This window comes from Solanum dulcamara, chromosome 7 (genome assembly GCF_947179165.1).
Source record: "Solanum dulcamara chromosome 7, daSolDulc1.2, whole genome shotgun sequence".
NCBI classification, from domain to species: Eukaryota; Viridiplantae; Streptophyta; class Magnoliopsida; order Solanales; family Solanaceae; genus Solanum; species Solanum dulcamara.
In genome coordinates this window covers 7,275,508-7,288,528 of record NC_077243.1, presented here as the reverse complement: position 1 = coordinate 7,288,528, position 13,021 = coordinate 7,275,508, and the positions used below count along the sequence as shown (strand labels likewise).

The following is a 13,021-nucleotide window of genomic DNA, read 5'->3' as shown; positions in this document are numbered from 1 at the left end:
AAAACCTAGTGTTTAAAAGGCTTAATACTCCACATCCTTAGTGTTATCCCGCAAAATTAGACCAGTAACAGCGATAACAAATGCAGCCCCCAAGTTAATGATTCTGGAGATAATGGTACCACCTTCCTTGCCTGTTATTACACGGAACACATCAAAATAGTTGACATAAAGCAGCACCATACCAACCACAATCAGAAATATTGATATTTGTTGGACATTATTCTTTCTCCTTTGATTCTCTACTAAAAAGATCCATTCGTCTTCATCTTTAGACGAATTTGTTGTCGTACTACTAGTAGTATTTTCACGAGCATTATCGTGCTTCTTAATGCCGTGCTTGAGAAAACTAGAAATCACATCGAGAGTCTTCTTCTTCTCCTCCTCCATATTGTACCTAGTCATAAGAGAACTTAAAGATTAGTATAAGAGAATTCAAGATTTTTATTTAAGTTGATGGGCTCAACTTTTAGATTTGTACCCGTGTATCCATTATAAATGTGATCTCCTTGTTGTCATGTTTCTGTTTAGCTTCTTTCGAGAGATAAATTATTTGAATTTTGACCAAAAATTTAAAATGAATTTTTCCGAGAAAAATTGCATTAAGTAGTACGAAGATTGATCAACTTGACTCTAAAAAAAACAAATAGAACAACTAATTTGAGACAAAAGATATATATTTTTAATATGTAATGTCAACAAATGTTGATTTAATTGAGCCCATAGTTTAAAAGCTACGTTCGCCTCAATCAACAAGAACATCAAATAACATGTTTAAAAGGTTAAAACACCACGGAGAGAACTAAAGTAATTTTATTTGAACTACATCTCTATCCAAAAAATAAATAAAAAAACACAATTGAACTCCATAATGTTAAAAACATGCTACATGAACCAATGACGGATGTAGAACACGGCATACGAATTCACCAAATCTTTATAAATTTTGAATTATAAATTCAATTATTATTGTATATTAACCGGACATCGTTGTTGGAAGTCTAACCTGTGAAGTACTCCAAAAGCTTTGCCGATTCTTCACAGTAGAAGAAACCTAATGAATTAGTATGATGCATGCACTAATATATATACATAGAGAGAGAGAGAGGATAGGGACTTTGAAAAGAAAAGGGAAAAGTTTAAGTGTTTGAGTCATAGGTGATTAAGGACTCATGTCTTAATAATTGGCATTAATTAGCTAATGCCCCACATACGATGTGTGACCATTTTCTTTATTTTAAAATTTGAATTAACAATTTATTCATTAGACTTCTAAACTCAGAAAGTCAATAGTACTAACATTTTCTTTAAAAGGCTTTTGGAAAATAATTAAGAAAAAAAGATGTAATTTGTGAGATAGTAAAGGGCTAAAAGTAAGAGAAGAAACTTTTATGGGGAAGAAACTAAAAAGGAAAAGAAGGTAAATCCCTATGTATTAATTAAAGGCCTTAACGCACAAGATAAAGTTACAATTGGTAATTATAATCGACCAATTTTAATTTAAGTGTTTTTTTAAAGTTTATTTTACTGATAATAGTGTTTTCTATGTTTGATAATTCTTTAAATCAAATATTCTACGTTGTATATGTAAGATCACTATTGTTTTAATTTCATGTCTAGCTAATCCCCATCTTTTTTATGTTAATAGTGCACATCTTTTTTCCTTAAATACCTTTGGGAGGTAAGTTACAACTCCAATCCCATATTTTTTTTAAAATTTTAAAATTAAATATCGCCTACCCTTTTTCTTTTGGGTAGGGGGCAGGGGGGCAAGAACAGGCATTTTTTTGGTAGTTCAAAGTTGATTACCGGCCTGTTTGGTCAAGCTTTTGAGATACAAAAGTGTTCATTTTTAAAAAGTAAAAAATATTTGACCAAACTATTGAAAGAAAAATAAGTGTTTCTGGAAAGTAGGAAAAACAGTTTTTCAAAAGCTAAAAAGTTGTTTTTTTTCCCTAAAAGCACTTTTTGAAAAAACACTTATTTTTGACAAAACTACACTTAAAGACTAGTTGTTCAAAAATGCTTTTTAAACTTGTTGGCCAAACACATTGTTTCTCCTCAAAAACACTAATGGAAAAGCTGATTTTAGAACTGACTATACTTTATACAAATGCTCAAAAGTTCTGCTAAGAACTTTAGAGCAGGAGATTTGGGGGTCTGAAGAAGGCTTCATCTTATGAGAATACAGGCAAATTGGCTCAGAAGTTGTGTTCATAAAAGCAGTCAATTAACTGCAAAATCTATAATCCGCTTTCACTATCTATATGTTGTGAATGTATCAATGTTCATTATCATCAAGGGAGAACAATGCTCTCTGCACATTTAAAACTGCTGGAGAGCCTTTCTTTGCTTTCTCCACAATATGCCTAATTAACAACTTTTCCATCTCATCATCACTTTCCTCATTCATCCTATCATTTTCAATCCAGTCAAAGTTATGCTCACGTGAACGCGAATTCTCTTGGCGGTTGATGTCCATAACTCCTGATGCAACAGCAACATCCTCCTCTGAATTTAACCTTGTGAACACGTCATAAGCCTCGTTATATGCATCTAAAGCATCCCCCCGTAAATTGATTGTCATTGGCTGGTCTGCTGTACGTTGTTCAACTTTAGTTACAGGACTACCATGGGTGGAAGAAGAACCCCCTTCACTGTTAGAGGAGTCCCTCCAAGAACTTACAAGTTCTGCTTCCATATACCGAACTTTCCTATCACTGTTCTGAAGTGCCATCTCAAGCTCCTTTACCCGTTCTTCTAATTGTGATTGGAGGACTTCATGCAGCCGCAACCTCAGCTCTCTAGGTGAGACGGCATAGTTAACAGGATGAGGAGTCGAGGTCCCGCTACCATCCTGATCTGCATAAGGTTGACCTCCGGCTTGACTATTAAAGAGTTCAGTTCTTAACTCCCCCTTGGCTAGATCTGTCACAAAGTCTGGATCAAGCTGCAAAAAATTGAATACTTATTAAACTTCTCTAAAATAGCAGACGACTTAAGTCGTATAGCAATGAGATTCATTTTCATTTCCTAGTGGATGTAAAAGAGTTGCACTAGTCATTAACTTCTAAGTCTCTCGTGAGGACTCTACTGTGAATTCTTCGAACTATAACCTTGATTCCTCCTAGAAACCAAGTATGGATGATAATGATCCTACAAATATAAACCTAATGGTCCTCCTGGTAAAGACATGAAAACTTCTCATTAGAAGATCAAGGATAATAGCAACTTGATGAAGATTGAGATTGATGATTCTTGGAAAAGCTAGAAATCATAGCGACTGATTAAAGCCTGTCAAAAAATTCATCAAAAAACTGGAAAAGAAAACATCAAGAAGATCTCCAACACAAAGAAAGCATACAAACACAAGATACGCCCAAATTGCACACTAGATCACAAGGCTAACCACCAGAACAAGCAAATTGAAACACAGAAACTTATTCGCCAGAAACGTCATGATGTAAAATTTTCTCAACCTTCTAAAGAAGAGCCCTCCTGATATAGTATAAGCTGAAACAAAGTTGTCTACCTATACTATCCAGATCAGAGAGCTGCGAGAGCAAAAAATTGGGAGAACTTGAAGAAAGAGTCAGGATATAATGTCTAAGAGAACAACAAATGTTTTTCATAAAGTTCAGTAAAGATATTAGTTCTGATCATTCGACTAAAATAATTATAAGGTACACATCCTACTAACAGAAGTATTAGAGACCAAAGAGTTAGGCAACAATATGCAACATACCCACCAGAGATCAATAAGCAATAGAGATCCCCTGAATAATTATTTCTATGTCTAAGCTAAACAAGTTTAGGGTTTGTTAAGCATCCAAATGGAGCGAAATGATAGTAAGGATTCATATAGCCAACCCCAACTTAGGATTGAGGCATACTTTTCATTGTAGTGTTCGTAAAGTGCTCCGTAGATATTCCACCAGTTCTTGTTACCCTCCACCCGCACAAGTACCGGATATCTATCCCACCAAGGTTTAGGCAATTGGCCGCCTAGTGTCTTTTGCCTCTGTTGGGCTTTTAACATGAGATCATGATTCTCCTCCCACTAGTCCACACCCTTAGATGCTTAATTTAACCTTGTGAAATAGTTTAGATATCCAAACTCTAAACTCCAAAATAGGATTCTAAGTCCACTGTCCTTTAGTTCCAACTTCCGATGTCAACTATAATAGAAAATTCAAGCACCATACAACAATAACAACATACCCAGGGATCAGGCGAGGGTAGAGTGTATGCACCTTACCCCTACCTTGGGACGTAGAGAGGATGTTTCCGGTAGACCCTTGGCTTAAGGAAACGCATATCAAAGCAGATCGGGAAAAAAACAACGGAAGTGAAAGAAATTCAAGCACTATATACCCATGAACTAATCGAGCTTATATGTTACCAACCATAAGCTCTAGGGCTTCTTTGAAATAACATAAATTCATAAGCTGTCGAAGTTAACCAACTGGTAGATCTTGGACCAAAATGCTTAAGTGCCTATAGTGCCTAATTTAACTTCTCTGATAAGATAATTGTATTTTCAAGAATAGATTATCCAAGTAAGCAATTTGTATTGCATATTAGATTTGCTTCACGGAAAAGATATAAATGAATCAGAAAGCATTATTACCTCATCTAGCTCTGCAAGTTTCCCCTCCAACTTAGACGAGTTCATACTTAATTCTAACCTCTCCAGTTCAGCTTCAAGCTCTGCTTCAATTTTACTCCTAGATTCTTCCTCTGTTTTCTGACTTTGAGAGTCCTCATCGTAATTTGTTGACAACTTATCCAACTTCCCTTTAGGAGAAGGCACCTGTAAGGCTCCATTGTTTGATGAATCATTATGTGCATCTTGTGACTCACAATCTTCAGTGGCAAGCTCTTTCACAGTTAATGAATCTTTCATTTCAAGTTCCTCATGTAGATCTTGAACCAAATTCTCTGACTGTCTCAACAACTCATTTAACTTATCTATTTCCTTTCTATTTTTCCAGAAAGAAGATATCATACCCACGGATATTCCAAGACAGAAAAGAAGCACACGATGAGATGATCCTGATTCAAGACAACCATAATAGGGTGGGATTGTAGGAGATGTTAGTATTTCTTGTCCAAAAAGAAAATTAGAAGTTAGTAAACAATTAGTATTCACTTATTGTGCCATTAGCAGGAAAGTCATGGACAGTAGAGAGCTAATCTTACAGTATCTCAAGTAGAAGTCCAAAGAAAGAAACAGATATGACACTGATTACGGTAAAAAATGACAATCTCTTACAAATTATTTTGTGTTCCATCAACTGTTGCAACCTTGCAGGTAAAAGAATGATTCATTCATGAGTTCCATTATGTGAAAGTTTAGTTAACTACCATTGCACAGCTGTGCGCTAGAATAATATCTTGATGGAACTATCTGGAGCTACATCCCCTACTGGTTTTAAATTCTTCCAGAGAATGTTCCTATTCCAGTTCTCAAAATATTGGAATATAATATGTATCTATTTCATTAAATTTTACCAAGGAAACCATGAAAAAATCGGACTTCAAACAGAAAAAAAGTACCTTGTAAACTGCTGTGTCTCTCATTGTTCATTCCAATGGAATCACTAGATCTTCTGGAAGAATCCTTCACCTTGTCTTTCCTCAGGTGCTCCATGGATCCAACACTAGGTAGTTGAGGGACTCCAAATACAGTATTCATTGGTGAAAATTTATCCTGCTGCTTATAATGTCCAGCACCTCTTGGGGCATTTAAAGAATTGGAATTAGCTCTGCTTATAATTTTGCTACCGTCAGTAACTACAAAAGGCCTTGCAGTTGGAGTCCATGGTGAAGAGTTTGCACTGAAAATATAGTCTTCAACTTGACCATGTTCCTTGTATAATTGAGCCATGAGACAACTTTCTAGAGAATTCAAAGGCTTTATAAGATGCCCGATTTTTCTTCTACTCCTAAGGTTGTTCTTTTTCCTTGAAGTACCATAAGAAAAGGCCAATTCAACCGTAGAAGGGGGAAGTGACGAATCATATCCCAGTTCATTGATGTTGCCACATATGCTTCCACCCTGATCTCCTTGATGTTCTTTATCACTAGGCAACCCAGAGGTCAAATGGAAATTATCAGAATCACATGACATCCGTACTCTTTCACCAGCTAAACTGCTGGTGCAAGCCACTTCTGGATCATGGAAAGCCAATCTTTCTGCAGCACACTCACCTAGTTTCTTTCTAGGTGTCTGCACAGGGGAGGAACAATTCTTATCCAGGACTTGATGCATACGCGTTAATGAATCATTTCTTACAAAACTAGGACTCCCAGGAGATGATTCTAACAAATCATGCCGGCTTCTTAAGAGGTTCTTCCAATGCTGGGCCACATACCCAGCACCAGCAGCTGCAGCCACAACCCAAATATCCATGTTCACTGCAATCCTCACAGCAGATATACTAGCCTAGTTCTACAACCGGAATCTCCCTGTTAGAATCATCTATATGGCAAAGGTAAAAACTACTCCAATGCTAAAACTAGATAAGTGCCAGAGAAATCAAATTGGAGGGCACTAATCACAATGAACAGGCTTTGGTTCAAAAGGGTATGAAAAAAACAAGGATTGCCTCAATTTCTCCAAGTGAAACAAAGACTAACTTATCTAGGTTCTCTAGAAAGGAAAAAAAAGTTCTGTTCTTGAGAAGCTATAGCCAAGAACCCTAATGCGTACGGGAAAGAAAGAGCAAAAAATCACCAAATGAGGTTAGATTACTCTTCAATCAAACAATCAATGTCAAAAAGTATTCTATTTTCTCATTTTTTCTGAATAGCGGCAATATCCAGAAACACCAAATACAACTTGTCAAACCTTAAGAACAATCACAAGCCATGTTCGATAACGACGAGCAACAACCTCAATCCCTGAAAAAACATACGCAAAAACACCCTTTCTGCAGCGCACGACGAATCAATAAAAAGAAACAATTTTGTCCCACAATTAAAAATAACAAAAGAATCTGAAGACAACCCAATTCAAAGGCGCGGTGAAGTGCAAAACCCACCAACCAATTACACCAGAAAACTTCAGCCAACTCAGACACCACTATAAAGTAAAGGACTGTAAGGTGATGAAAACAATAAATAAGAAAAAAAAACTTGAAAATGATTTGGGGATGCTCAAGATAGAGAAAAACTCACTCTTTTTCAGAGGTTGGTGAGAAAAAAGGGCACACAAGATTGGAGCAGGCAGGTGCTGGGGCATTTGTTGGAGATTTGGGTCCTCCTCTCATTTTGCCCCATTATCTACACAGAAAGGCGCAGGTTTTTACAGAAAGAAATTTTCCAATTGGATAAAAATATATTTTTTTTATTAGGATTTTTGCTAGAAAATGGCGTTACTTTTATACCCAAATGGAAGATGGATAATAATTAATTTTATATGTCATATTTTTTGGGTCTATTTTTACAAATGAAATATTATAGTAAGTTGCAAGATCTATATAACAATGGATATTTGTTGTAAAAGTAGTCATCAGTTTAACTGTACATAAAAATCTTGAAATACATCTAATGATGTAGTTATAACTTATCTTTATGATTCACATAATAATGAAATTTACATAAAAATTTCAGAAGGATTAAAATTGTCTGAAGCAAATACTAAGTCTCGGGAGATGTGCTCAATCAAATTGCAAAGATTATTATATGATCTGAAATAATCAGGGCGTATGTGGTACAATCGCCTTAGTGAGTATTTGATAAATGAAGGTTATATAAATGATGTTATTTATCCATGTATTTTTATTAAGAAAACGGAATCAGAGTTTGTTATACTCGTCATTTATGTTGATGACATAAATCTCATTGGAAACCCTGAAGAGGTCCAAAAGGTGATTGAATATTTAAAGAAAGAATTTGAGATGAAAGACAAAACTTTGTCTAGGTCTGCAAATTGACCATTTAGCAGATGGGGTCTTTGTCCACCAATTTGTCTACACTGAAAAAATCTTAAAAGGATTTTACATGGACAAAGCACATCCATTAATTATTCTAATAGTTGTTCGATCACTTGAAGTGGAAAAAAATCAATTTCGACCTCGAGAAAAGAATGAAGAACTTAGGGTCCTGAAATACCATATCTCAGTGCTATTGGTGCACTTATGTATCATGCTAATGCAACCAGACCTGATATGAACATTTTTTGTTAATTTGCTGGCAAGGTATAGTTCATCCCCAGCGCGAAGACATTAAAACGGTATCAAATATATTTTGCGATACCTAAAGGGTACCATTGATATGAGTTTGTTTTACACTAACAAAGGTTGTGCAGACCTTGTTGGTTATGCAGATGCATGTTATTTATTAGACCCACATAAAGCTCGATCTCAAACAAGCAATCTATTTACACACGAAGGAACTGCTATATTATGACGATCTATAAAGCAGTCTGTTGTTACTACTTCTTCAAATCATGTTGGAATAATAGTAATTCATGAAGCAAATAGAGAATATGTGTGGTTAAGATCGATGATACAGTTCATCAAAGAAAGATGCGGCATGAAAAATGATGTCAAAGTACCCACAATTATATTCAAAGACAATGCCTCGTGCATAGCTCGGTGGCTTCGTTAAATGAGACAAAACGAAACATATTTCACCAAAATTATTTTTTACAAATGATCTCAAGAAGAATGGTGATATTGATGTACAACAAGTTCATTCGAGTGATAATCTTGCAGATTTTTTCACAAAGGCATTACCAACATCAACTTTTGAGAAGCTAAGATATAAAATTGGAATGCTCGTCTCCAAAATATCAAATGAAGTTTTCATTATGGGGAGTAAAATACGTGTTATACTCTTTTTCCCTTAACCAAGGTTTTGTCCCACTGGGTTTTCCTGGTAAGGTTTTTAATGAGGCAGCACTCAAGGCGTATTATCAGATGTGTGTACTCTTTTTCCTTCATTAGGTTTTTTCCCACTGAATTTTTCCTAATAAGGTTTTAACGAGACACAACATCTATGAGTGTTCAAGATATTTGTTCTTTCACTAGAATTTTTCTTTTGTACATGAACATCTAAAGGGGAATGTTGTAAAAGTAGTCAAAAGTGGATGTCCATGGGACTCACTTTCAATGTAGTGAATAATATTTTTATTGTAGATGAATAATATTTTCACTGTAGACTCAAGCGTTTTGTACTGTAGCTCGCAGTTTTTTTTTTCTAAATTTGCCTATAAAAGGCAAAGTCTGTAATACAAAAATATACACTCAATTCTCTCAACTTTCTCTCTTTCTACACTCTTTCTTTTACTGTCTTTCCTTTATTCTTAATTTGCTAAGATAGTTGTTTTATAACAATATCAAATTATTGATTAAGTAATAATATTTGAGATTTTTTATCACATTTTCGAGGTTAGGTTAGACCGCCTAGGTTTTTTTGGTCTATGAAAGACGCTCGACGGATCAAACCCTCTTCAAATTTCTAAAAAGAATCATTTCAGATTAGATAACATGTACTTATTATAAGACGAGCAAAACGCCTTACGTAGAATAATGTGATTTTGGTTCGTGAACTTTACTATGAGCTTATCTAGAGTTTGACAATTCAAATTCAACTTTTCATTATTTTTTCGGTTGATAATCAAATAATTTATAAGGAGAGAAAAAAGACAACTGAAAATTTCAACCATGTCAATTTTTGAAGAATGAAAAGAAATTGTTCAACTCTTTAAAGATGGACTGCAATGTCACATTCTTGCAATTGCCAATCCGAAAGACCAAGTCTATATTTTCATTTTATATTTATTTTTCAAGTCTTTAGAGTTCAACAGTGTAACATAAGTATATATATAAGATAAATACACCTAAAACTTATAAAAGATAAATAAGTATTTGAAGAAGATCATGAGAACCGTGTGATTGGAATACTTTTTACATCATGTGTATTTCAAAATAGCTAACGGCTAACTTATGTTTATTTTGTATATTTTTTGGGGGCCAGTATGGGGTCGGTAGTGGAGTTGAGATGTCAACATAGTTGGGGCCATCTAAGACGAAGGGCGATTCGATACACATCTTTTATTAAAAAATTATGTGATATACATAGGTTAGATATTAACTATTATAAATGTATATTAAATTTTACATACCCTCAAGGCCTTAACATAATTGGGAAAAAAATTACACATACTTCATAAAATTTCTGACTCCGCCACAATTCAAAATCATGATCTTCATTGAACCCTGCATAAATTAAATAAGGTCCTTGAACCATTTAAAAGAATATGATCCACAAGCAGCACACTAGTAGTTATCATGAGAACTGACTTTATCTTAAAAGGGAAATAATGAGAGCAACAAGTAAACCCACAGCCACTACTGAATTAGATCGTAATCATATTTGGTCTTCTTCCTTCTTCTTTTTTAACATGGAACCGTCACTATTATTCTTTGGAGGGAACTTACATAAATATACAAAATTAAGAAAATATTTATCATATATAGTAATAAAAAAAAATTACTGAACACTTATAATATATTTATAATACAGTTTTAATAGATATTGCAGAGAACTATTTATAAAACATATATAATATTTGGGAGAGGTGATCAGACAGGACATGCCGTATTTACGACTTACCGAGGACATGACCTTAGATAGGAGGGTGTGGAGGACACACATTAGGGTACAAGGCTAGTACATAGCGGCTTTATTCCCCCTTATTCGTAGGCGTATTAACGCACTATGATTTCTTGTATTATGATTTATGTTATTTATGGTATTTATGTTATTATCTAATAATATCTACTGTTTTTTGTGCTTTGATTATACTATTGTTTGGACCGCTTTCGTTATCTACTTATCTACTCTAATATTCTTGTCTGACCTTTTTCTATGCTTCTATTGAGCCGAGAGTCTTTCGAAAACAGCTGTCTTACATTGGTAGGAGTCAGGTCTGCGTATACTTTACCCTCCCCAGACCCCACGATGTGGATTTCACTGGGTTGTTGTTGTTGTTGATATAATACAAGTTTTATAGATGGATAATACATTTATCACATACTTTAATAGACTTATAATACATTATGTCAGTTTCTTATTACATAAACATAATATATATTTTAAAACACTTATAATACATTTATATTGTATGCATAATTCACTTTTAATACAAGTGTAGATTTATCATAGTATTGCTATGTATTGCTATAAATGGTAATAAATAAAAAATATCGCTAAAATCAATAATTAATTTTTTAAAAACACTCAATCAAATATTTTTTCCTTCTTTGGACGCGCTAAGTAAATTCTATTTTAGTATAATAATTTGTAAATCACATTAAAAGATATAAACTGTACTAAATAAACCTCATACAATAAATTCAATCAAGAAACACATGTAATATAAAACCCCGGACCCCTGCCCAATCAACTCAACCACCACCTGAAGTGGCATATTTGGGTATTATTATCACACCACAAGAAAAACTTTTCATAAAATCCACCTCAATGAAATATTATAAGATCTCTCAAATGATTTGGAATTTGTAGTTGAATCGTGAGATAATTTGGTTAATGGCATTTTAGAGAGAGATATATTGTTATTTAAAAGGCATTGGAGCTCTATTAACAACCTTAAAGACGGTTTTAAAAATATCACAATCAAATCACTTAAAAGGCAATTACATATTTACAATTAGTAGTATAAACTTGTGACCTAGAAAAAATAGTAATGTAAGTGTTATAATAAGTTAAATCACATTTGATAATTTAAAAAATTATACCATTATCGTATATAACTAAAACATTTTTTCCTTTAGTTAGATAATTTGTCACGTTAGTTTTTCTATTTTCTTACCAAACACTTGAAAAATAGAGAAAATAACATGGAAAACATTTAGAGTCTGTTTGGATAAGTTTTGTTTAAGCTGCTTATAAGCTGAAAACTGTTTATTATAAGCTAAAAAAAAAGCTAGGATAACCCAACTTACTTTTTTGGCTTATAAGCTGTTTTAGATAAACTAAGTCAAACAAATACAATTATTTTTTGAGGCTTATTTTAAGTACAAAATGACTTTAAGTTGACCAATCAAATACTCAAAAAAGCTGAAAAGATCTTGTAAGCTAATCCAAACAGGGTCTTGTTTCCTACCAAACACACCAAACAAATCAATGAAGAAGAAAAAAAAGCCCTATAAAGGTGAAGTGAAAGACATGTTGTCACGTTGTGGGGATCTAGCTAGTAGTAGGCATTCCTCTCATGGGTTGTAACGAACCTAGCAGGACAAAGGGACCATTTCCATTCACCTCTTTTTGCTAACAGACAAGAGTCAGTAGAGATGATTCCATCTTGCATAAAAAATAACACCAAAAGTTATTGTACCATAGGAACAAGAAACAAGTAAAGAATTGACAACATGATTATTTTGAGGGAGAAAATATTGGTTATGTTCCTTCCCCCTCTTGATTGAGTTTGACACTTGCTTTCAAGAAATATCTTGGTTGCTTTTCCTTTGCTGAGAGATTATTGGAATACAGAGTTGGTAATTTAAACAGAGATATTATTTACAATCACCAAGTCTAAACAAAAGTAACTGACAAATCATAATACTATTTAGTCTTGAATAGACTATAGAGAAAGCAGGGTTTTTTTGGAAACTAATGTGGCCGGCTTTAAGTATTTGACAAAGTAAACAATCTATAAATCTACTGCAAGGAATTAGCTGCTCCTGTGTTGCATTATCACATATCACAGTTCCAAGTTCCAACAAGTTTTTCTCATAAGAAAAAAGAATCTCGTCTTCAAGAACCTTCAAATTATTTCCATAAAAAAAACTCTAAATGACAATGAAATGATCCAGTCTGTAGGAGGAGGGGGGTTCCAAAACATATTGGCAGTTTTCCAGACTCCGTCTCATTTGGGTCCAAATGCCATCTCGGTGTATAAGTATTTATAATCCACATTCAACCCCTTAAAACAGGGATATGAAAGCCAGAAAACACAGTTTCCTACACTACCATTGTCAATGGAGGCAAC

At 34.1% G+C, this 13,021-nt stretch overlaps 1 protein-coding gene across 2 annotated transcripts; it reads right to left on the bottom strand.

Annotated features, from left to right (window-relative positions):
- Positions 1-2,080: 2,080 nt before the first annotated feature.
- On the bottom strand, positions 2,081-7,350 carry LOC129894400 (uncharacterized). 2 transcript variants are annotated; one of them, XM_055970080.1, is made up of 4 exons: positions 7,180-7,333; positions 5,557-6,451; positions 4,628-5,052; positions 2,081-2,947 (listed from the first exon to the last, which is right to left on the bottom strand). In XM_055970080.1, the coding sequence occupies exons 2-4, from the start codon at positions 6,410-6,412 to the stop codon at positions 2,279-2,281; spliced, it is 1,950 nt and encodes a 649-aa protein (XP_055826055.1). In that variant the 5' UTR covers positions 6,413-6,451; positions 7,180-7,333; the 3' UTR covers positions 2,081-2,278. The 2 variants fall into 2 exon arrangements, with proteins under 2 accessions (XP_055826055.1, XP_055826054.1); XM_055970079.1 differs by having other exon boundaries at positions 5,557-7,350.
- Between the last annotated feature and the right edge of the window lie 5,671 nt (positions 7,351-13,021).

What these genes read in the sequence shown, in the direction of transcription:
- LOC129894400 (XM_055970079.1), bottom strand. Translation starts at nt 6,412, where the DNA reads ATGGATATTTGGGTTGTGGCTGCAGCTGCTGGTGCTGGGTATGTGGCC. An exon ending in GAGACACAGCAGTTTACAAG is followed by an intron (nt 5,053 to 5,556) that starts GTACTTTTTTTC and finishes GTCTTGAATCAG; the next exon opens with GATCATCTCATCGTGTGCTT. An exon ending in AACTTGCAGAGCTAGATGAG is followed by an intron (nt 2,948 to 4,627) that starts GTAATAATGCTT and finishes AATTTTTTGCAG; the next exon opens with CTTGATCCAGACTTTGTGAC.